Source organism: Pelophylax lessonae, assembly GCF_965119305.1.
Source record: "Pelophylax lessonae genome assembly, chromosome: 4".
Lineage (NCBI taxonomy): Eukaryota > Metazoa > Chordata > Amphibia > Anura > Ranidae > Pelophylax > Pelophylax lessonae.
In genome coordinates this window covers 318,162,377-318,189,037 of record NC_138771.1, presented here as the reverse complement: position 1 = coordinate 318,189,037, position 26,661 = coordinate 318,162,377, and the positions used below count along the sequence as shown (strand labels likewise).

Below are 26,661 nucleotides of genomic sequence, written 5' to 3'. Positions count from 1 at the left end.
CTCCCACTTTAAAGCTCCCCTTCCAGCACAAATTTCCCCCCAAATCCCACCCCCAGCATAAATCCCCCTAAACCACCACTCTTAGCACCCCCCCCCCCCAATTTTTCCAACTAGAACAATACTTACCCCCTGCTGCCTCCCAAATTCCCCCTTCCAACACAAATACCCCTTCCAATCCCATTGTGGTGCCCCCTACCTCACATGATATCAGCGTTAGTGTAAAAAAATAGGTTTATTTTAAATTTAAATGATACATTTTATTCTGTGATTTGTCCAAACTAAAATTACACTGGTACAAAGAATGGCAAAATTACCTGCAAATGAAAAAAGGTGATTTTTGATGAGTTTTGTATATTTTTCTTGTTATGCAACACTAAAAAAGTAACAAGCCAAAATGAATAGTAAAAAAAATAGAATCAAAAAAAAATCTGCTGACTAAAACTGGCTAAAGGGAGAAGAAAAATAAGGAGTTAATTAGGACTAAGTATGGTTAACTAAGGGTTATAATAGGATTAAAAGAATTAAAAAAAAGTTATATTTTTTCTTAATAAATCCAATTTAATCCACCTTTAGCACCCTACAGGTAGGTGCTAGGTAAATGTATAGTGGGCCTTCTCTGCCTAACAGCAGGGTGATGATTTCTTTTTGGTAGGGTGTCATGGCTTCCAGATGTGTCTGCTGAGGGGGGAGTCTCCCCACTGGCTCTTTGAGAGGCTTCTCATAGGGCAGTGGAGGAAACCCAATCAGGGATACATTCAGGCTTGTAACTACCCCAGAAAGCAGATTCTGCCGCAAAGGATTCTGGGAGTGGGTATAAGTTTGAGGGAGGGCATGACTCATTGTCTTTGGCGGGAAGTAGAGTCCCAGGAGAGAGAGGACGACGTCTCTCCTCCTGTCAGAGGAAGCGGATGTCTCGGGTGCTGCTGAGTTAAGCTGAGGGGGATCCGGTGTGCCGAGAACCTGCGGAGAGCGAGAGGGGTCCAGTTCCAGGAAAGCTTACACAGGTCATGAGTACTGAGGATTGCCCCTGGGGGTCTGCCTAGAGTCAGTGGGGACCACTCCGGAGAAGCTTCTAGGATCCAACAGTCAGCTAGCTGTAAAGGGGGTACCTAGTCAGAGGACCCTGAAGTGATAGAGGGGGTACCTAGGTTGAGGACCCTGAAGTGGTAAAGGGGGAGCCTGCAGTTTGGGCCCTGAAGAGTTAATGCACAGTGTGAGTGCATCAGTTGAGAGTTGCAGCCATACAGGAATACACAGCAAGCTACCTCAAGCCAGTGCAAGGCTGGAGAGAGTAGTCAGTGACTTTGCAGTGCAAGCAGTGTCAAATGTTCAATGTTCCACAAGTCCTGGATCTTCTGGACTTAAGTCAGGGTTCCAGCCCAGCTTTTAGAGATACAGTGTGTTCAAAGCGCCAGTAAGCGTTGGCTAGCGTCGGCTGGCATCAAGACAGCGCTAACGGGCATTTTTGCTATAAAAGTCGCAGAATTGTACATAGACGAGCCAAAGGAGTATTCCACTCATCCCTTCTCCCATCCCCTAAAACTACAATAAAACAACCAAACAAAGATGCCAAAGTTGTCAATGTGTCAGTTCTCACACCCAGGGCCGCAGCTCACATGGGCTGGAGAGGTAACCGGTAACAATGGCAGACCCACATCAGGCCCAATGCCTGGAAAACCTGCTACACACCTTATAGGAATTACAGCATAAGACAAGCACAACTCCGATTCTGTAAGGTCTCTTTAACCACTTTAGCCCCGGAGGCTTTGGCTGCTCAATGACCAGGCCCTATTTTGCGATTTGGCACTGCGTTACTTTAACGGACAATTGCGCGGTCGTGCGACGCTGTACCCAAATGAAATTGACGTCCTTTTTCCCCACAAACAGAGCTTTCTTTTGGTGTTATTTCATCACCTGTGCGATTTTTATTTTTTGCGCTATAAACAAAAAGAGCGACAATTTTGAAAAAATAATATTTTTCCCATTTTTTTATATGAAATTCTCAAAAAAAAAATTTAAAAATCAAAATGTTTTAACATTTTAGGCCAATTGGTTTTCTGCTACATATTTTTGGTAAAAAAATTGCAATAAGCGTATTTTGATTAGTTTGTGCAAAAGTTATTGCATTTACTAACTATGGGAAAGATTTATGTCCTTTTTATTGTTTTTTTTAAAACTAGTAATGGCGGCGATCTGCGATTTTTTTATGGGACTGCGACATTGTGGCGGACAAATTGGACCCCTGATTTACATTTTTGACACTTTTGGGGATACCAGTGACTTTACTACAGTAATCAGTGCTATAAATATGCCCTGTTACTGTAAAAATTACACTGACAGGGAAGGGGTTAACTTTAATGGTGATCAAGGGGTTAAGTGTGTCCCTAGGGGTGTGATTTTTACTGTCAAGGGGTGTGGCTAGTGAAGTAGCCACAGAGACATGCGATCCTAAATAGCAGGATCAGATAGCCTCTGTGCTTACTTCAGGGAGAATAACAGACAGCTGTGTTTACATCAGCCGTTTGTCTTTCTCCCTCTGCTGCGGGAGATCGCAAGTGGCCAGCGACCATTGGAGTCCCCGGCTCCTCAGGGAACGAGCGGGGGCGCTGCTGCCTACAGTCTCGTGGGCGGGCGACGTAGGTCTACGCCGCTTTGCCTGTAAGCGGAAGAGTGCCGCAGTAAATGTACGGTGGGCGGGGCGGAAGTGATTAAGTAAAGTCATATACAGATTGAATGTCACACCTTTGATCTACATATGAATTAAATAGTTCAGTGTTATTTACTGAATGACACTTGTAGACTATTTGCAAGTGTAAGTTTACACAGGAGCAGTTGCATTTTGACAACCACTCCCGCTGAGTAATTCAAAGCAATTACCGGCTGCCATTTTACCAGCGGTAGGTATGCCAGGGGGAGCGGCGACAAAGGGAGAGGAGCCAGATATAAGAGATATGTCATAACATTTTTGCTAAAGCCTTTTCTAGGATGTAATGTAACCCCTATGTTAAAAACTCCAATCCTATATTCTGCCACTTTCTGATAGAGCCAAAGTTTGCCCCTCTTGCACATTTCAAATAGCTAACAAGGCGGCAGGGTGTCAGCGTAATGGAACTGTGGAGGACAAGATTAGTTTAGCCCCAGACAGAGTCAATTTTAATAATTTACAAAAAAAAAACATATTGCAGTAAACTCAATTGATAAATTCAATTCTAACAATGCATTTCTTTTCATGTTTAGCGATCTCTCCAGTTCTTGGAATTCTCTTTTTGGGAAGCCAGAAATACCAAAAGCCGGTTATCCACGCTGAGGAATAAATTCCGAGCTTCTAAATCTTTCTATATTAACCGCTCACTGGAGAAGAGAGAGGTAAGAAAGTATGTTATTACAGTACTTACTGTTAGTAGCAAATCAGTCACCCCTGCCCCTCATAGTTCTAGGATTTTGCCAAGTCCCTGATTACCTGGAATGGACAATGCCAGAGGAAAGATTGCATACACATAGAAAAATAGGTTTCTGGTTTCCTGGACATACAAGAAGTGGTGTATTGTGGGAGAGTCTGCACCCACAGAAAGGGAGTTGTGGGAGACTCTGCACACACAGGAAGTGAGTTGTGGGTGAGTCAACACACAGAGGAAGTGAGCTGTGGAAGAGTCTACACACACAGGAAATGAATTGTGGGAGAGTCTGCACACAGAGGAAATGAGTTGTGGAAGAATCTGCACACAGAGGAAGTGAGTTGTGGAGGAGCCTGCATGCACAGGAAGTGAGTTGTGGGAGAGTCTGCACACAGAGAAAGTTAGCTAAGGGAGAGTCTGCACACACAGTAAGTGAGTTGTGGGAGAGTCTGCATACAGAGGAAATGATTTGTGGGAGAGTCTGCGTGCACAGGAAGTAAGTAGTGGGAGAGTCTGCATACAGAGGAAGTGAGTTATGGAAGAGTCTGTATGCACAGGAAATGAGTAGTGGGAGAGTCTGCACATAGAGGAAGTGAGCTGGGGAAGAGTCTGCACACAGAGGAAGTGAGTTATGAGAGAGTCTGCACACACAGAAAGTGAGTTATGAGAGAGTCTGCATACAGAGGAAGTGAGCTAAGGGAGAGTCTGCACGCACACAGTGAGTTGTGGTAGGGTCTGCATACAGAGGAAGTGAGTTGTGTAAGAGTCTGCACACACAGAACGTGAGTTATGAGAGAGTCTGCACACACAGAAAGTGAGTTATGAGAGAGTCTGCACACACAGAAAGTGAGTTATGAGAGAGTCTGCCCACACAGAAAGTGAGTTATGAGAGAGTCTGCACACACAGAAAGTGAGTTATGAGAGAGTCTGCATATAGAGAAAGTGAGCTAAAGAAGAGTCTGCACACACGGGAAGTGAGTTGTGGAAGAGCATTCACAGAAGAAGTGAGTTGTGGGAGAGTTTGTATACAGAGGAAGTAAGTTGTGGTAGACTCTGCATACATAGGAAGCGAGTGGTGGGGGAATCTACACATATAGGACATCATTTCAATGATTTCACACATAAGAGAAAAACTGTCTAATTCCTGCACAGGCAGGAAATAAAATGTAGTATGAAAGTCTACACACAGGAAGTAAAATTTCACACAGCAGAAACTGAAAGATTTGTCTTTAACCACTTCAGCTCCAGAAGGTTTCACCCCCTTCCCTTCCTGACCAAGCCATTTTTTTGCGATACGGCACTGCGTTGCTTTAACTGACAATTCCGTGGTCGTGCGACACTGTAACCAAATAAAATTGATGTATTTTTTTCCACAAATAAAGCTTTCTTTTGGTGGTATTTGATCACCTCTGCAATTTTTATTTTTTTGCGCTATAAACAAAAAAATAGCGACAATTCTGAAAATAATTTTCTGCTTTATAACATTCCCAATAAAAATTGTTCAAAAAATCAAATTTTTTCATCATTTTAGGCCGATTTGTATTCTGCCACATATTTTTGGTAAAAAAAATCCCAATAAGTGTATATTGATTGGTTTGCGCAAACGTTATCGCATCATTTTTTTAACTTTTTTTTTACTAATAATGGCGGGGGCGATCAGCGATTTTTAGTGGGACTGCGACATTACAGCGGACAGATTGGACACCTAACTGACAAAATATGCACTGTTACTGTACTAATGACACTAGCATGGAAGGGGTTAACACCTTGGGCGATCAAAGGGTTAAATGTGTCCCTAGGGGGTGCTTCCTAACTGTGTGGGGGATGGGCTTATGGAATGAACACAGGGACCTGTGTTCCTAAATAAGAGGAGCACAGGAGCCCTGTGTTCATTGCTGACAGAACAACGGACTTCTGTGTTTACATTGGCACAGGGAGAGATCGTGGGTGCCCAGCTGCAATCGAGGCCGCTGGACCCACAGATCAGCTTCCCCTGTGGCGACTGGGCACACGCGTGCCCCCACTCGCGGCCCCGCGAGATGACATACAGGAACGTTGGTTCACGTAAACGAGCCGACTTGTCGCAATATATGTACGGCAGCTGGTTGGCAAGTGGGTAATCTAACAAGATTTATAGGACCACCAATATTTGAGACCATTTAGCACTATATTTGTATTAATTGTGTTTTATGATTATGCAAGTGTTGCACATTATGATATAGAATTACTGTTTGATTTTAGTTTACAGTTTAAAATTTAGCAGTTGCAATATGGATGTATGTTTTTTAACACAGATGATATATGATTGTGAATTGGTATCACATTGTAACTCGTATATTGAATAATTATCACATAGTTTAAGATTGGCCAGCGCTGCTCTCCTTTCTGTTTCATAGTACAGTTGATCTTAATAATGTAATGTGGGTGGAAGAATTGACAGTGAGCAGTGGCGGCTGGTGCTCAAAATTTTTGGGGGGGCGCAAAAAGAAAAATGTAATAGGTATTGCTTCGCGTCAAAAAACGCAGTAAAAAATTGCGTGACTTTGAAGTCATGGTACAGGCATGGCACAGGTGATGGTATAGGCATGGCATAGGTGATGGTACAGGCATGGCATAGGTGATGGTACAGGCATGGCATAGGTGATGGTATAGGCATGGCATAGGTGATGGTACAGGCATGGCATAGGTGATGGTATAGGCATGGCATAGGTGATGGTACAGGCATGGCACAGGTGATGGTATAGGCATGGCACAGATATGGTATAGGCATGTCACAGGTCATGGTACAGGAGATGGTATATGCCCCCTTTCAATGCAGTGACCAGCGTACATGCCCCCTTTCAATGCAGAGACCAGTGTACATGCCCCCTTCAATGCAGAGTTCAGCGTGCGTGCCCCCTTCAATGCAATGAACATTGTGCTGTGCCCCCTTCAATGCAATGAACACTGTGCTATGCCCCCTTCAATGCAATAAACACTGTGCTGTTCCCCCACAATGCAGAGTTCAGCGTGCATGCCCCCTTCAATGCAACTGTGCTGTGCCCCCTTCAATGCAATGAACAATGTGCTGTGCCCCCTTCAATGCAAAAAAAACCCTGTGCTGTGCCCCCTTCAATGCAATAAACACTGTACTATGCCCCCTTCAATGCAATAAACACTGTGCTGTGCCCCCTTCAATGCAATAAACACTGTGCTGTGCCCCCTTCAATGCAATGAACACTGTGCTGTGCCCCCTTCAATGCAATAAACACTGTGCTGTGCCCCCTTCAATGCAATGAACATTGTGCTGTGCCCCCTTCAATGCAATAAACACTGTGCTATGCCCCCTTCAATGCAATGAACACTGTGCTGTGCCCCAACAATGCAGAGTTCAGCGTGCATGCCCCCTTCAATGCAACACTGTGCTGTGCCCCCTTCAATGCAATAAACACTGTGCTGTGCCCCCTTCAATGCAATAAACACTGTGCTGTGCCCCCTTCAATGCAATAAACACTGTACTATGCCCCCTTCAATGCAATAAACACTGTGCTGTGCCCCCTTCAATGCAATAAACACTGTGCTGTGCCCCCTTCAATGCAATGAACACTGTGCTGTGCCCCCACAATGCAATGAACACTGTGCTGTGCCCCCTTCAATGCAATAAACACTGTGCTGTGCCCCCTTCAATGCAATAAACACTGTGCCCCCTTCAATGCAATGAACTCTGTGCTGTGCCCCAACAATGCAGAGTTCAGCGTGCATGCCCCCTTCAATGCAACTGTGCTGTGCCCCCTTCAATGCAATGAACACTGTGCTGTGCCCCCACAATGCAGAGTTCAGCGTGCATGCCCCCTTCAATGCAACTGTGCTGTGCCCCCTTCAATGCAATAAACACTGTGCAGAGTTCAGCGTGCGTGCCCTCTTCAATGCAACTGTTTCGTGCCCCCATCAATGCAGAGTTCAGCGTGCGAGCCCCTTTCAATGCAGAGCGCCACAGCATTGTCCCCAATCACTGCAGAGCGCCACAGCATTGTCCCCAATCACTGCAGAGCGCCACAGCATTGTCCCCAATCACTGCAGAGCGCCACAGCATTGTCCCCCAATGATTGCAGAGCGCCACAGCATTGTCCCCCAATGATTGCAGAGCGCCACAGCATTGTCCCCCAATGATTGCAGAGCGCCACAGCATTGTACCCCAATGGTTGCAGAGTGCCCACAGCATTGTACCCCAATGGTTGCAGAGTGCCCACAGCATTGTACCCCAATGATTGCAGAGTGCCACAGTATTGTACCCCAATGATTGCAGAGTGCCCACAGCATTGTCCCCCAATGATTGCAGAGTGCCACAGCATTGTACCCCAATGATTGCAGAGTGGCCACAGCATTGTACCCCAATGATTGCAGAGCGCCACAGCATTGTCCCCCAATTATTGCAGAGCGCCACAGCATTGTCCCCCAATTATTGCAGAGCGCCACAGCATTGTCCCCCAATGATTGCAGAGCGCCACAGCATTGTCCCCCAATAATTGCAGAGCGCCACAGCATTGTCCCCCAATGATTGCAGAGCGCCACAGCATTGTCCCCCAATGATTGCAGAGCGCCACAGCATTGTCCCCCAATTATTGCAGAGTGCCAGCATTGTCCCCCAATGATTGCAGAGCGCCACAGCATCGTCCCCCAATGATTGCAGAGTGCCCACAGCATTGTCCCCCAATGATTGCAGAGTGCCACAGCATTGTCCCCCAATGATTGCAGAGCGCCACAGCATTGTCCCCCAATGATTGCAGAGTGCCACAGCATTGTCCCCCAATGATTGCAGAGCGCCAGCATTGTCCCCCAATGATTTCAGAGTGCCAGCATTGTCCCCCAATGATTGCAGAGCGCCAGCATTGTCCCCCAATGATTGCAGAGTGCCAGCATTGTCCCCCAATGATTGCAGAGCGCCAGCTTTGTCCCCCAATGATTGCAGAGTGCCAGCATTGTCCCCCAATGTTTGCAGAGTGCCAGCATTGTCCCCCAATGTTTGCAGAGTGCCAGCATTGTCCCCCAATGATTGCAGAGTGCCAGCGTTGTACCCCAATGATTGCAGAGCGCCACAGCATTGTCCCCCAATGATTGCAGAGTGCCAGCATTGTCCCCCAATGATTGCAGAGTGCCAGCATTGTCCCCCAATGATTGCAGAGCGCCAGCTTTGTCCCCCAATGATTGCAGAGTGCCAGCATTGTCCCCCAATGATTGCAGAGTGCCAGCATTGTCCCCCAATGATTGCAGAGCGCCACAGCATTGTCCCCAATCACTGCAGAGCGCCACAGCATTGTCCCCAATCACTGCAGAGCGCCACAGCATTGTCCCCAATGATTGCAGAGTGCCAGCATTGTACCCCAATGATTGCAGAGCGCCACAGCATTGTACCCCAATGATTGCAGAGTGCCAGCATTGTCCCCCAATGATTGCAGAGTGCCAGCATTGTACCCCAATCGATGCAGAAACCAGCGTGGGTGCTCCCTTCAAACTTACCTGGCGGCGGGGCGGCTCAGCTTCTTCCTCTTCTGCGGCGGGTCCTTCTCCCTCGTCTCGGCGGCGGGAACCGGCGGGCGGCCTGCTCCCTTCAAACTTACCTGGCGGCGGCGCGGCTCAGCTTCTTCCTCCTCTTCTGTGGCGGGTCCTTCTCCCTCGTCTCGGCGGCGGGAACCGGCGGGCGGCCTCTCCTTTTCTCTGAGCGGCGGTGACGGTGAGTGACTGACCGCCCCCCATTGCGACGTCAGCGATATCCTGGATGATGATTGGTCCAGGCTGTAGACTGGACCAATCACAGCCAGGATATCAGAAAGTGGGGGTGTCCAATCGCAAAGACTTGCGCCTAGGATACCCCCCTACCCCCCAGAAGGCAGCCAATCGGCGCCTCTTCTGGGACGTAACCCCATCCCCCCCCCCAGCCACCAGTTCCTTCAGGCGAGGCCGGCGAACAACTTTATTTGTTCGTTTTGTTTTGTTTTTGTTTTTTTTTAAGGGTAGGGGGGCGGCGCCCTGGAGCCCCCTATGCACGGGCCGCCACTGACAGTGAGCCTACAGGAAGGACACCCAAAGTTTGTTAAACTTTGGTACACTTGGAAGGAATTCTGTAGTTTAGAGAGCCTGCAGTGTTTTCTTAAAGAAAACCTGATATTTTTAGAGCAAGATCACAGGATAGTTGGTGGAGTGATGTGGTCGGTGTCCTTTTTTTATTGTGTTTTTATTTTTTATTTTGTTTTATTTTGTTTGTTTGTGTGGGATTTGGGTTATAATTAGACGAGGGATTAGTAATTAAAATGGAAGTGTTTAAAATACAATGGGTTTTTTTAACTAGAAGAGCAGAACACACAAAATGAATTGCCATTATCTATAGAGCTATTTTAAGCTAAACCTGAGGGTAACTAAGAAAGTCAGTTGGAAATATTGTATGATTAAATTATAAAGGTTTTTGTATTAAATATGAAATGAGAGTTAAAATTTAATATGTAAACTGAAAATTAAAAAAAATTGATCTATATTCCAGTACACACAGCTCATTCCCTAGTACCCATCTCACCAGTGAAAACTATACTCTAGCAGTGTTTCTCAACCATTTGTCCATCAATGCAACCTTTAAAATCTCCAGGCACCCCATTTTAAAATCAAAAAAATTAAATAACCATTTTACATAACACAGCAACATCCACACATGTAGGGCACCAATGCCAACATTAGTGGTAATTTATTCTTCCAAAGCAAATGCATCTTTGCACACTGGTACTGACTAGTACTCAAATGTTTCTATTCTCCCTCAGTTTCTCTCCCTCAGTCAGCTAATGTGACCACAGTGTTGACAGAAAGGGGCAAATAAGGATGTTATACAGGCGTGTGACGTCCTTCTTAACAACTGATGATGTAATTGGTTGTTAAGACCCGGTGGCTAGAAGGTTGAAATGGTGCTCAATAAAAACTTGTAGTTTTGTGTATCCAAAAGGCGGACTTGTTCCACCATCTGGCCTGTATACAGTTTTTGGGCAATTTTAACCACTTGCCGACCGCCGCAAGTACATATACTGCGGCGGTCAGCCCCTCACAGGCAGAGTGACGTATATATACGTCACTAGCCTGTGAGGCTCTGGGGAGCGAGCACGCGCCGCCGGCGGCGCGCTCCCGCGAGGTCACGGGCCCCCCTGCGCGTGTGACCGGCGGACCCCGATGTCCGCCGGTCACTCAGCGATCGTCGGGGGAGAGGGAGAAAGGCAGGCGGCTAGTGTAAACAAGCCGCCTGTCTTTCTCCCCTGTGTAGAAACAATGATCATACGGTTTTCAATGTTTAGTATCAATGTTAATAGTGAAAACTTTACTCCAGCAAACACACAGCTCACTCCCTAGTACCCATGACTCCAATGAGATCCATACTGCAGAATAACAGCTCACTCCCTACTACCCATGTCTCCAGTGGGATCTATACCCCAGAATAACAGCTCACTTTCTAGTACCCATGTGACCAGTGAGATATATACTCCAGTACTCATAGCTCACTCCCTAGTACACATGTCACCAATAAAATCTATACTTTAGCATCCACAGCTTACTCTCTAGTGCCTACATTATGTCAGCAGTTAGATCTGTAACACAGTACACACAATTCACTCCCTAGTACCTTTGTCATCAGAGAGTTCTGTACTCCAGTACACACAGCTCATTCTTTAGTACCAATGTCACAAGTGAGATCTGTACTACAGCACATATAGCTCATTATTAATATCCTTGTCAAGGTGCTTAGTACATCCAGAGATGGGGCTTTAGGCCTCCTACCACAAGTTTATCAGTTTACTTACCTCCTGCTGAAAAAAGCCAATTGTTTACACAGCTCAGTAGCTCAAACTGTAATTACATACAAAAATAAGTCAGAGAAATGACTGATTACAGCAACTGCCTTATCGGATATTTTGATCTGAGGTTTTAAAGTAGAACTCAATTCCTGTCCCATAGTCACATTAAGGAAGTGAAAGAGTCATAAGAGTCCCCATGGGAAGATTTCCCCCTCTATTACTGTTGTGGGGACAACCCATAATTTGTGATTCTCATTCACTTTCACTTTTGGTAACAACAGTAAACATATTTATGAAGAATGTAACTCTGCATTTCTTTTCACAATGCAAGACTATGAGTTGGCTGAATCATTGAAAACAATGCAATCCCTGCATGACTGGCATCTTATTTTAACAGATGAGACAAGTAATTGTAGTACCCTAATGTATCTGCCTTGAGTGGCTTAAGCACAAATCTTTACATTTATAATAATAATAAAAAATTTAAAAACATATAAAAACGTGAACGCTAAAAATAACCTATATATTCCATGTAAGTTTAGTGGCTTCTAAAGTATAAACTAAATTGGTAATCTATGTGCTTGCTATGGAGTATTGTAAACCACAATTTTTGCAGGATGGCTGAACACGACATCACAGCTTGATGAGTTGTGCCTTTTACCAAAATGTTTCTTCTTTCTAAACGGAAGTTGAGGGACTTGTGATCACGTTGAAGACATGTGCCAAGCTGTCATGGCCAGAAAATATCTTTTCAGTTGGGCTGTTTGGTTAACTTTAGTCAAAAGAAAAACAAAAAAAGACAGTATTTTGACATTTCGTTTCCTGTGCACATAACAAATGCATTAAAGGTTCAGAGTAAATTTGCTTTAACTGGTTCTAGGCAGACTTGCAAAAAAAAATGATTGCTGAACTCCAGGCATTTATTAAATATACAGATTCATTTAGCGCTGTAGTTTAAAATAATTATTACGTAGATTTCTTTTTTTTTCTTTTTAAGCTAGTGCAGGCTCTTGAATGTTACTTATCTTCCATACACCTTATCCTCCAATGTCTTAATTATGTTGACACATGCTTTAACTGCAGGAATGACTGGGAGAATGGTATCCTCCAAATCACTAATGCGTAGCTCGATCTCAGAGACCCGGTCTCTAATCTTATGCATATCCTGATGCATGATAGTGCTTAAGCTCTTCCCCTTTCCCCATAAGATCTGAGGGGTTTACTGTAATAGTTTTAAGGACATTAAGCAGAGTGGGTTCCGGCGCATGGTCTTCCTCCAGCCCATCCTCGTTCAGGGATGTCTAGGAGAGTATCTCCGGAGGAGCAAAGACACCCCGTGAGGGCGGTGAAGAGGCCCCTGGGTGCCTCACCAAACAAGTCCGGCATGGATGCCAGAGAAGCCTGAGGCACTGTGGAGCAGCGGCCACCTTTGCAGGAGCAGGTGGTGACACTCAACTTGACTTGACGCCACCTGTCTCGTGCCTAGGGGTCAGTGGAGAGATCAGCCAGAAATGAAGCGCTGATAATCAGGATTGATTAGGATTGTACAGAGAAGATCCAGGGCTGCCACAAAGAACGTCCGCTCACATGCCGCGTCAGGCCACGCCACAAAAAATACTGATTTTAACTCGTAAACAACAAGTGTCAGAAATATTTTGGTCCTTAAGCACTGCCCCAGTTTCACGTCGGTACTTTGATGTTAAATACCGGGGTTGGTCCGCTTTAACATAAGGGTGGTCTCAGCGGCGGATTCGCCATGGGATCACCTTTATGAGCGGCGGGAGAGGTGCACCCCCCCTCCCGCCGCTTCCCGGTCGTTTTCCGGAGCCGTCAGTATCTGGGAAAATTATCAGGTCCGCTGTCCTCTCAGGCAGGAAGTCGAGTGAGGGCAAGATGACCCTCACTCGGCTCTATGGCCTTGGAGGACCAGAGTGACGTCATATGTGGCTTCCTAGCAACGATTTAAAAGAGCCCATTTTTTTCATCATGAAAAAAAATGACTTTTTTTTTTGTTTTTAGTTTAGATGTGAGATCTGAGGTCTTTTTGACCCCAGATCTCACATTAACCACTTCCATACAGAGCAGTTAGACCCCCTTCCTTCCCAGACCAATTTTCAGCTTTCAGCACTCTCACACTTTGAATGACAATTGCTCAGTCATGCTACACTATTACCAAACACATTTTTTATCATTTTTTTCACACAAATAGAGCTTTCTTTTGGTGGTATTTGATCACAACTGGGTTTTTTTTTTTTCGTGATATAAGCAAAAAAAGGGCAAAAATTTTGAAAAGAAAACACTTTTTTTTCGTTTCTATTATAACATTTTGCAAAAAATTAATTTTTCTTCATACATTTGGGCCAAAATTTAAACTGCTACATATCTCTGGTAAAATTAACCCAAATTAGTGTATATTTTTTAGTCTGTGTGAAAGTTATTGAGTCTAGAAGCAATGGTACCAATTGCTGAAAATTGATCACACCAGATGTACTGACGGCCTATCTCCGTTCTTGAGGCCCTGAAATGTCAGGACAGTACAAATACCCCCCAAATGACCCCTTTTTGTAAAGTAGACAGTCCAAGGTATTTAGTAAGAGGCATGGTGAGTTTTTTGAAGTTATAATTTTTTCCCACAATTCTTGGGAAAATGAAGAAAAACATTTTTTTTTTCTTTTTTTTCCCACAAAGTTGTCAATTTATAAGCCATTTCTAACACATAGCATGTACACAGCAAAAATGACACCCCAAAATACATTCTGCTACTCCTTCTGAGTATGGTGATACCACATGTGTGAGACTTTTACACAGCCTGGCCACAAAAAGAGACTCAACGTCCAAGTAGCACCTTCAGGCGTTCTAGGAGCATAAATAAACATAAAACTTTTCTCACACTTTCGAAGGCCCTAGAGCACCAATACAATGGAAAAGTCCACAAAATGACCCCATTTTGGAAAGCAAACACTCCAACCTATATTCTATGAGGCATTATGGGTCGCCTGAACATATCATTTTTTTCCACAAGTTTTTGGAAAATGTGGGAAAAAAATTAAAAATTTTTTTTTTTACACAAAGTTGTCAATTTATAGGATATTCCTAACACATAGCATGTACACAGCAAAAATGACTCCCCAAAATACATTCTGCCACTTCTCCTGAGTATGGCAATACCACATGTGTGAGACTTTTTCACAGCCTAGCCATATAGAGGGGCCTAACATCCAAGGCGCACCATCATGCATCCTAGCCACTTGCCTAGGCCTATTTTTGACATTTGGTGTTTACAAGCTAAAATCAGTTGTTTTGCTAGAAAACGACTTAGAACCCCCAAACATTATATATATATATATATATATATATATATATATATTTTTAGCAGACACACTAGAGAATAAAATGGAGATTATTGCAATATTTTTTATCACACCGTATTTGCGCAGCGGTCTTCCAAACGCAATTTTTTTGGAAAAAATTCACTTTTTTAAATTAAAAAATAAGAAACCAGTAAATTTAGCCCAATTTTTAGCCATAATGTGAAAGATAATGTTACGCCGAGTAAATAGATACCCAACATGTCATGTTTCAAAATTGCGCACGCTCACGGAATGGCGACAAACTTTGGTACTTAAAAATCCCCATAGGCAACATTTTAAAAATTTCTACAGGTTGCCATCTTTGAGTTACAGAGGAGGTCTAGGGCTCAAATTATTCCCCTTGCTCTAACGATCGCGGCGATACCTCACATGTGTGGTTTGAACACCGTTTACATATGTGGGCGGGGTTTCTGTATGAGTTCGCTTCTGCGCGAGAGCTCACGGGGACAGGGCGCTTTAATTTTTTTTTTTATTATTTATTTTATTTATTATTTTTTATTTTTACACCGTTTTAAAAAAAAAAAAATTGATAATTTTTATCAATTTCTTTTTATCATTCCTTGTAATAGAAATAGGCACGACAGGACCTCTTTTTTGTGAGATCTGGGGTCAAAAAGTCCTCAGATCTCACAAGTACACTAAAAGATAGAAAAAAAAAATAAATAAATAAAAAAATAATTATATAAAATGAAAAAAAAAAAAGGACCTTTAAACCGGTTGCTAGGCAACAACATTTTCCGTAGCTCCGGTCCTCCAAGACCATAGAGTCAAGTGAGGGCAAGCTTGCCCTCACTCGACATCCTGTCTGTGAGGATCCGGGACCGGATCATTTTCCCGCTGCCGGCGGGTCCGGTAAGCGGGGAAAAGGACCGAAATGCGGCGGGAGGGGCGCCTCTTCGGAATCCGCCGCTGGGACCACCCTTATCGGAAAGCCAACCGTCCACCGTTTAAAAAAATACCAGGGTTATGGCAGCTATCTGCTGCCATAACACCGGTATTTAGGTTTAAACGGAGGACGTATATAAACCTTTTGGACTTGGACATGGTGGCTGTATGAAGGGTGACAGGTACTCCGATAGGCAGGTGACAGGTACTCGGGTACTCTGATGGGCAGGGGACAGGCAGGTGATAGGTACTGATGGGTACTGATAAGTAGTACTGATACTGATAGGTGATACTGATACTGTACTGATGGGTAATGATGATCAGTACTGATACGTGATAGGTACTGATGGGTACTGATGAGTACTGATGAGTAGTGATGGGTACTGATGAGCAGGTGGCAAGTACTCGGGTACTTCAGGCGTCAGGTACTCTGATGAGCAGGTGGAAGGTACTCGGGTACTCTGATGGGTAGGTGACAGGTACTCGGGTACTCTGATGGGTAGGTGACAGGTACTCGGGTACTCCGTTGACAGGTACTCAAAGTACCCGAGTACCTGTCATCAGAGTACCCGAGTACCCGTCATCAGAGTACCCGAGTACCCCTCATCAGAGTACCCGAGTACCTGTCATCAGAGTACCCGAGTACCCGTCATCAGAGTACCCGAGTACCCGTCATCAGAGTACCCGAGTACCCGTCATCAGAGTACCTGCGTACCCGTCATCAGAGTACCCGCGTACCTGTCATCAGAGTACCCGCGTACCTGTCATCAGAGTACCCGAGTACCTGTCATCAGAGTACCCGAGTACCTGTCACCAGCCCATCAGAGTACCCGAGTACCTGTCATCAGAGTACCTGATGGGCTGTTGACAGGTACTCGTGTACTTTGATGGGCTAGTGACAGGTACTTTGATGGGCTAGTGACAGGTGCTCTTTATTGGGGGGGGGGGGGGCAATCAGTGTGTTTAGGGTGCACTGTAATTGGTAACTAGCTGTTACCACACTCTCTTCCTCACACAGGATCAGTGTGTGAGGAGGAGAACACGGTGACAGCTAGTTACCGTGTTCTCTGTTGACATTTGTGACCGGCTGTGATTGGACACAGCCGGTCACGTGGGAAAAAGACAATTTCATTGGCTCTTTACCTAGATCGGGGATCGGCTCTGTCCGAGGGACGAGCCTCGTCCCCGATCGCTGCTCTGCGCGCCCCCGGGGGCGCGCAGTAGCAGCTAGAGCGGGCGGACGTCATATGACGGCTGCCCGGAACGGTAAAGCCATCCTGCCGGCGTCATATTACTATGCGCCGGTATGGATATGGTTAAAGAGGTCCTGTCATGCTTATTTATATTACAAGGGATGTTTACATTCCTTGTAATAGGAATAAAAGTGATCTAAAAAATTATTTTTTAAAAGGACAATGTAAAAATAAAAAAATAGGACAGTGTAAAAATAAAAAAATAAAAGATAAAATAAACAGGAAAAAAAAAATAAAGCGCTCTGTCCCCGTTAGCTCGCGAACAGAAGCGAACGCATACGCAAGTCGTGTCTACATATGTAAACGGTGTTCAAACCACACATGTGAGGTATCGCCACGATCGTTAGAGCGAATGCAATAATTTGAGTCCTAGACCTCCTCTGTAACTCTTAACTGGTAACCTGTAGACATTTTTAAAATGTCGCCTATGGGGATTTTTAAGTACCAATGTTTGTCGCCATTCCACGAGCGTGCTCAATTTTGAAGTATTACATGTTGGATATCTATTTACTCGGCGTAACATTATCTTTCACATTATAGAAAGAAATTGGACTAACTTTACTGTTTTCTTATTTTGTAATTAAAAAAATAGCGTTTGTAAGACCGCTGCGCAAATACAGTGTGATAAAAATATTGCAATAATCTCCATTTTATTCTCTAGGGTCTCTGTTAAAAAAAATATATAATGTTTTGGGGTTCTAAGTTATTTTCTAGCAAAAAAAAATGATTTTAACTTGTAAATACAAGGGTCAGAGAAAGGCCCGGTCCAGAAGTGGTTACATGGTTAAGCATCATTTGCTCGCGGCCCGACACACAGGGCACCCAGTTTTTAGGAAGGTTTACTTCCAACATTCTGAGTCTTCCAACTCCACGAGAGGCTGAACATGGAGGGGTAGTTTCAGCAGGGGGGTTGGGGGGGATATACTTGCAGCAAACAAAGTACTTAGCAACTGCAATCCACACGTGGCCTAGAGCATGGCCAAAAAAGAAGAACACTTCAGTTGGGGGAGGGGCTGTCTTTTATTTAGCTAGAAAAAGGTGGTCCTGTGGGCTCCAGAGGGGATGTTAACCCGTTGTGTGCTGACGTGAGGTGGGCCAGGAAACACTGTCTGTGTTTAGAGCCACGCACCTGCACGGCTGTCAAACTGGTAGCAGCGGCTGTGTCAACCCCCGTGTCCCAATTGACTTGAAAGAATATACTCCTATGTTCCTAACAAGGTCTTATAAATGGAAATTTGGTTTTTCTTTAGCTTGGTCTGTGTGTACCGCTGACTGTTCAACAGAAGCTGGTCTAATGACTGGCTTCTGCCAAACGGTCATTTGGTCAGCGCTTTCAGCCAATTTCTGCAGTGCTGACCAGTGTATTCTGACAGTGTATTCTGTCAGAATACAATAGTTTAGTGGGAGATGTCCCTGCATCACACATCGTTTGTGTTGATGCGGGATTATGTCAGTTTTTTTTTTCGTTTAACCCGCTGGTCAAACCAGAACGCAGTGTGGGAAAGGCATATTTGCGTTTGAACGCACTGCCTTTGTGATCTGTATGCCGGTGCCAATGTAATGTTTTTAGCATCCCAAATGCAGATTGCAAAAGCAATGTGTTTTCAGGCACCAAATCGCACGGTACCGCAGTACCATGCAATTTGGTGTGGTACATTTTTAAAAGTAGTGCATGCACTTCTTTTTCCACCATTCGGTGTAATGTGCATCTCATTGAAATTAATAGCCAGAAACTGTTTTATCTTTTTAAACCTTACTTTATAGAGTGTAGATTAACGCCATCCAGTAGGCTTCAATTTTGGTTTCCAGTGGACATTGGAAGCACTGTCTTGAATCCCACATGTCTTAGCTCCCTTGCATTCAGTACTCCCCTGTGCTCCACATATAGTGCATCCAGGAAGTATTCACAGCGCTTCACTTTTTCCACATTTTGTTATGTTACAGCCTTATTCCAAAATAAATTAAATTCATTATTCTCTTTAAAATTCTACAAACAATGGGCACAATTCACTAAAGCTTAATGCATGCGTTATGTCGGTCGTGTCGTCACTTAACGCATGCATTAACAAAAATGTCAATTCACTATCGCTGGTATTTAACCGAAACACCAAAAATGTTTGCTAAATAACACATAAAAAGGCATTAAAGTCAATTCAATAAAAGGAAATGAATAAATAAATGCATGCGGTAATTAAGTACTGCTGTGAGCTTGCGATAACTATGCGGTAACCACGGCAATACCAGAAACCCCCCCGTGATAGGTTAAAACATAGGCGGGAAAGTGCAAGCTGGAGGTGTGAGGAGTGTTATCTAGAGGCTATCAGAGGTTAATGAAATGGAGCTCTTTGCATCCAGTCTCCTGGAATTTAAGACAATACAGAAGAGGAGGAGGACATGTCAAGTTGTTCTTTTGAAGAAAAGATCCTTAAAGGAGCGCGCACTTATGGGCCAATTCTCTGAAACTAAAACCCTGTAGAAGTTCAGGTTATCCAAGAAACTAATAATGGCGCTCTATATGCAACTGATCGGATACCTTGAGAGCCCTCTACACAGAGAAGTCATGCCATACCAGCCATGACCAAGTTGCTGGCAGCCTTACATTTTTTTGGAAAGGCGTCATACCGGATGGTCACAGGTGAGATTGTGGGAATTTCCCTGTCCTCGTTTTCCCATCTCCTCACCCAAGTTTTTATTGGATTCTGTGCAATAGCACCAAAATACATCTTTTTCTCTGATTCTTTCCAGGAGTGGGATGAAATAAAAAAAGATTTCTTCAGTATTGCGGGAATAGCCAATGTCCTCAGTGCAATTGACTGTACCCAGGTTGCCTTTTTTTGTACCATCATTTACGGAGCACATATACAGAAACAGGAGAGGTTACCACTCCTTAAACATCCAGGTGGTTTATGATGCCAATCTGATCATCAGGAATGTGGTCACAGGATTTCCAGGATCTGTGCATGATGCACACATATTACGCCAATCCTTAATCTATGAGAATTTCTAAGCTCCAAATATATCCGGAGGTTGGCTGATAGGTAAGACACTTACATGTTCCATCCTTTTTTTTAAGCTTGTGTACTTGCTCTTTAAAAAATGTATCTAATCTAATGTTTGTTCTTCTAGGCGATTCAGGGTACCCGTGTTTACCATGGCTTCTCACACCAGTTTTGAGACCATCTTCAGCAGCTGAAAGTCAGTATAATACTGCGTTCACCAAAACTAGAATAGTGATCGAGCGGACATTTGGCATTTTGAAATGCAGATTCCGGGGCGTATTCATGTCTGGGGGATTTCTACGATACAGTCAGAAAAAATAGGGGACATGTTTATGGCCTGCCATGTGCTGCACAATATGGCTTGTCAGGCAGGTCGGCTGTCCAATTCTGACCTTCAGCAAACAGACGAGCACCAGGCACTTCCCAAAAGCAATTCTGAGGTCCGTGGTAATGCCATCCTCCAGAGGTTCATCAAAACCTATTTTGAAAGGTACCGTATGTCCCTAACTAGCTAATATATGATCACTTGCATTTCTAGAACTGTCATCTCCTTGACCATCTTCTAGGACTATCCAGTACTCAATGCTGCACTTGATAGTTTTTCTCACTGCTGCACAGAGGCAGATTTAACAGAATTTTTAGGGACCACAGCATGAATAGCAGGATAAATGCATTGTTTTCACTGATATACAGTATCATGTGTAGTGGTCTATCCAGCTGGTTTCCAAATCTGTGCATCAGTGAGCATACACCGTAACTTCCTAATAATTTTTTTAAGCATGTATTATAATTTAACCACTTTAAGAGCGGAAGGAATTTCCCCCTTAATTACCAGGCCCTATATTGAGATTCGGCACTGCGTTACTTTAACGGACAATTGCGTGGTCGTGCGACACTGTACCCAAATAAAATTGATGTCCTTTTTTTCCTTTCTTTTGGTGTTATTTGATCACCTGTGCAATTTATATTTTTTGCGCTGTAAACAAAAAAAAAAGCAAAAATTTTGAAAAAAAACCCCAATATTTTTCACATTCTGTGATATAAGATATTCACAAAAAAAATAATTTAAAAATCAAAATTTTTTAACATTTTAGGCTGATTTGTTTTCTGCTACATATTTTTGGTAAAAAAAATTACAATAAGCGTATTTTGATTGGTTTGCGCAAAAGTTATCGCGTCTACAAACTACGGGAAAGATTTATGTAATTTTTATCATTTTTTTTTTTTACTAGTAATGACGGAGATCTGCGATTTTTTGCAGGACTGCGACATTGCGGCGGACAGATCGGACCCCTAACTGACATTTTTGACACTTTTTTGGGGGTACCAGTGACATTACTACAGTAATCAGTGCTACAAATATGCACTGTTACTGTAATAATGACACTGGCAGGGAAGGGGTTAACCCTATGGGTGATCAATGGGTTAAATGTGACCCTAGGGGAGTGATTCTAACTGTGGGGGTGGGGGGGCATGGCTTGTGAAATGACCATAGAGACATGTGATCCTATATAGAAGGATCACATGAGCTCTGTGATAATTTCAGGGAGAAGAGCGGTCGTCTGTGTTTACAACAGCTGACCGTCCTTCTCCCTCAGCGGGGAGCGATCGCAGGTGTCAGGCAGCAATCGGAGCCGCCTGACCCTTGCATCGGCTTCCCCGCTGCCGAGTGGGGGCGGGAGCGCGCCGACGGTGGCACGTGCTAGCCCCCTAGCTTCCCGGGCGCGACCGACGTAGACCTACATCAGTTTGCGCAGGAGAGCCACCCTGCTGCAGTAAATAGGCGGGGGGTGGTCGGGAAGTGGTTAATAAAAAGGTTTACCATAGCAAAAAACACAAAGGTTAAATTATATAAATATTTTTTATTTTTTCAATAGTAAAATGGAAAATATGCAAGGATATTCATGGAGAAACATGAACACAAATGTAGGCAAATTTTTCTGCAAGAAAACTGTAAAACATTTATTCTCAAACCTCATCTTTTTATTTTTTTAAACTTTTAAACCCAAAAAAAAAAAAAAAAAACCAACAGCCTAGGGCGGTACTATAATGTAGCAATATACATGTATTGTGCAATAATTGCTGTAAAATTACAAATTGCTGTAATGTATGTTTGTATGCCTGAATACCCAATGTGCTCAGTGCAATGGACTGTAGCCATGTTGACTTTTTGCACCATCATTTAAGGAGCATATGTACAGGAATAGGAAAGGCCAACCACACTTAAATATCCAGGTGGAACGTGATGCCAATCTTATCATCAGGAATGTGGTCACAGGATTTCCGGGATTTGTGCATGATTCACACATATTATGCCAATCCCTATTTAATGCTAAGTTTGAAGACATTATCATAGGGCAAGTAATCAAGTAATGTTTTTTCCGACATAACTTTAAAAAAAAAAAAAAAAGATCTCTTTTTTAAAGTGATGTCAGCAGTTAAGCAGCACCCTAGGGTGGGTAGGGCAAGCAATGTGTATTCAAGTTAAAAAAAAGAAAACATTTTTACAGCAATGTCAAATGCAGACACAGCATCGTATCAAGTAATCTTTTTTTCCGACATCATGCTTTAAAAAAAATATATATATTTTTTCTTTTTATAGTGATTTCACCAGTTAAACAGCACCCAAGGGTAGGTAGGGCAAGTAATGTGTAATCAAGTTTAAAAAAAAATGACTGCAATGTCAAGTGCAGACACAGCATAGGACAACCAAGTAATCTTTTTTCCGACATCATGCTTTTCAAAGAAAGAAAAAAAAAATCTCCTTTCTTATTAACCGCCTTAGCGGTAAACCCGAGCGTGACTCGGGGTAGGAATTTTCTGGTATTAGCGGTATCCCCGAGTCACGCTCGGGGTCAATGGGCAGAGCGTGCAGACAGCGCAGCGGAGCTTCTCTTACCTTATCCTGGCGATCCAGCGATGATCTTCCATTGCTGTGACCGCCAGCGAGATCTCCGCCGCTCGTCTGTCGGTAGGAGGACTTCCTAGTTCCGTTCCCTGCAGCAGCAATGCTGCATGGGAGCGGAACTAGGGAGGGAAATTCAAAAAAAAAAAAAAAAAAAACGTTGCACAAAACACATAACACATTTTATATTATATATATGCATATATATATATATATATATATATATATATATATATATATATATATATATATATATATATATATATGTATATATATATGCAAATATATATATATATATATATATATATATATGCAAATATATATATATATATATACATATATACACACACACACACATATATATATATATATATAAAATTATATTATTGATTCGATTATAATTCATGCGTTATATATATATATATATATATATATACACACACACATATATATATATATATATATATATATATCTATATACACACATATATATATAATATATAGCGCATGAATTATAATCTAATCAATAATATAATTTTATTATATATATTATATATTAAATAATAAAATAATATTATTGATTCAATTATAATTCACTTGTTTGTGTTTCAAATTTATCACATCTGGGATGTCTACTAGACTCTTGTTTTGGTCAGGTTTAAGTCAGTAATTACTAAGAATTGTAGGCCTATAATACATAACGCCAAATTTCCATGAAAAGAATTGTACCGCTTTTGGAACAGAATTCCTGACAGAATCATACCGCCAGGGAGGTTAATAGTGATGTCACCAGTTAAACGGCACCCAGGATAGAGCAAATAATGTGTAATCAAGCTTTTCCCATTCACACCTGAGACCTTGTAACACTAATGAGTCACATGACACCGGGGAGGGAAAATGGCTAATTGGGCCCAATTTGGACATTTATCACTTAGGGGTGTACTCACTTTTGTTGCCAGCGGTTTAGACATTAAACTGCGTGTTGAGTTATTTTGTGGGGACAGCAAATTTACACTGTTATACAAGCTGTACACTCACTACTTTACATTGTAACAAAGTGTCATTTCTTCAATGTTGTCACATGAAAAGATATAATAAAATATTTACATAAATGTGAGGGGTATGCTCACTTTTGTGAGATATTGTATGTCTTACAAAATTTGTGGGAAAAAAACGTAACCCTTTTTTTTTTTTTTTGCAGATGATCCAGACGTTGATGAGGTTGAGATACTGGGTCCTGGAAATTCCACAACTGGTTTTTGTTTCCTGCTTTTTTTGCACTGTAACAGAAAATAAAACTGACGTGTTGCATTTCTATGCATGTGCCATGTTCCCCAAAAAAAATAAAATGTATGAATAAAATCTTGTTATTACCATCAACTGGCCTTTGTTGTGCATCCCAATCTTCCCATTCATTAATTTTCTGAATTGGTTTCCAGTATTCTGAAAAACAATGTATTAATATTTTTACATATGAAAATCAAAAAAAATAAAACAATTGTTGGCAGACCACTTGACCACCTAAACATGTGCCCCCTTTTGAAAGCTGGAATTTTATATGGATACAGCACGTCACGGTAATAATGAGATATGAATGAGGTAAAAAATGGGGGAAAAAAAGGGTTAACTACATTGGCAAGGCTATAAAATTTTATACAGGCTACCAGTTTAGAGTTCAAGAGGGAGTCTAGTGCTAGATTTATTGCTCTTGCTTAGACGTTTACCGCGATACCTAAGGGCTCTTTCACACGGGCGTTCCGTATGTCCGTTTTTCATCCCATCCGTTTGCGGATGAAAAACGGACATAATGTATCTCTATGTAAATACGGATGTCAGCGGATGACCATCCGCTGACATCCGTTTTTCGTCCGTTCAGTTCACTTCAGTTTTGTTGAACGGAAGAGAACCCTATTTTTTCTTCCGTTCAAAAAACAGAACGGACGCAAAAACGGATGTCAGTGGTGTCATCCGCTGACATCCGTATTTACATAGAGATACATTATGTCCGTTTTTCATCCGCAAACGGATGGGATGAAAAACGGACAGATGGATCGGATGACACAAGTGTCATCCGTGTCCGTTTCAAAAAAAAAAAAAAGGAACTGATCAGGCATAAAAAACTGAACGCCCGTGTGAAAGAGCCCTAACATGTGTGGTGCAAACTCCATTTACATATGTGGGAGTGACCTGCGCATGTGTTCACTAATGCACGCAAACATACAGGGAAAGAGGACGTTTAACATTTTTTTTTTGGTAAGGTAGATTTTTAAAATTTAACGTCCCTTTCAAAAATATTTTTTACTTAAATTTTTAATTGCTATTGAAAGTAATGTAAACATCCCGTGCAATAACAATACAGCATTACATGGCATTACATTCAATTTTTACCTGTGGTGTAGATGGTAGATCATCCGCAAATTTTCTGTTTTTGAGCTGAAAGAGAAAAATTATACTCCAGTTTAGAATGCATGAATCCAAGTCACATAACATTTGAAGCACACAAAAGTGAAGGCATACATAAGTATCACACATATTTGTAAACAGTGTGAGATTGCAACATTACAGCAAGAGCAATAATTATGCCAAAGGGATGTGTATTTTTTTAAAATGTAGTTTTCACAATGTAAAAAATTAAAAAAACGCTGCGCACACTTTTTACATAATCGCAACTATACCAATTTCTTAATTTTTATTTGAAGGTTCTAAGTAATTTGCTAAAAAAAAAAAAAATTGAGTTGGAAGTTTTTCACTGAACTGCTGGTTTAGTTGAGAAATTGACACCATCTGCCTAGAGTGCCCCTTTCTAAAGCTTTCCTGGAATGTGCCAACATGCTTGCAACTAATAAATAACATTCATGTACTAGGTGCAACAGTTTTAAACCATGCTTATCCTGGAGGAAGAACATGCAGCCTGCAAAATTGCTCCTAAAGCCCCGTACACACGTACTGATCGTCGGCCGAACGATCGGCCGTCTTTTGTCCAGGGCTGTCGTGTCGGTTGAAAACTGCAAAAGACTGCACACGAATTTTGTCGGCCAACAGCAGCCGACTGCAGAAGTGATGTCATGTGATGGTTAACTTTCCTTCTCTTTTTTCTTTTCTGAGCATGCCCAGCCTTGCTAATCTGCTGTCTGTCGGCCGAAATCTGTACTGACTGGCGAACAATCGGCCGTTCTGGTGTTGGCCAACAAAAATTTTAATGCCTGCATGACAGATTCTGTTCGGCCGAAAATGCGCTGTCGGCTGTAGGAAGCATCATACTATCAAGCCTACAATCGGCCGATCGGTCGTCGGCCGAATATTTACGGCCGACAATCGGTACGTGTGTACCGGGCTTTACTATTTCTTCCACTAAATCGAACACATGTTTCTGCTCTGCTCCATCCGCCATTGCTTCTTCTTCCTGAACATCTGCTGTCTACGCCAAAAGGACATGATGTTCGCACACAGTATATGATGTTCATGCGAGATACTTGCGATAACTTACCGCATGTTGTCATGCAATATTTTTGAATAGATATCACATACGTGTTTATATCGAGAGTTTCTTCGTGAATTGCACCTTTTTTAACTTTGTGCAATATGTTACCGCATATTCGATTGCGCTAACATATCGCTTAGTGAATTGTGGCCACTACCCCCTAATGACAACATGAATGAAGTTTGTTTGAAATCTTTACAAATTTATTAAAAATAAAAAATGAAAAAAAAAATCACATGTTCATAAGTATTCACAGCCTTTGCGGAATACTTTGTTGAAGCACCTTTGGCACCAATTACAGCCTCAACTCTTTTTAAATATGATGCTACAAGCTTGGCACACCTATTTTTGGGCAGTTCTCCCATTCTCTTTTCAGGACCTCTCAAGCTCCATCAGTTTGGATGGGGAGCATTGGTGCACATCCATTTTCAGATCTCTCCAGAGATGTTCAATCGGGTTCAAGTCTGGGCTCTGGCTGGGCCAATCAAGGACATTCACAGAGTTGTCCCATAGCCACTCCTTTGTTATATTGGCTGTGTGCTTAGGGTCTTTTTCCTGTTGGAAGAT

General features: G+C 42.7%; 1 protein-coding gene across 1 annotated transcript in view; it reads left to right on the top strand.

Moving 5' to 3' along the window:
- RGS14 (regulator of G protein signaling 14) overlaps window positions 1-26,661 on the top strand; it is a 157,903-nt gene that overhangs the window by 15,797 nt on the left and 115,445 nt on the right. The window contains exon 2 of the mRNA XM_082256210.1: window positions 3,238-3,366. Coding sequence (XP_082112336.1) covers window positions 3,238-3,366 — 129 coding nt within the window. The remainder of the gene's footprint in view (window positions 1-3,237; window positions 3,367-26,661) is intronic.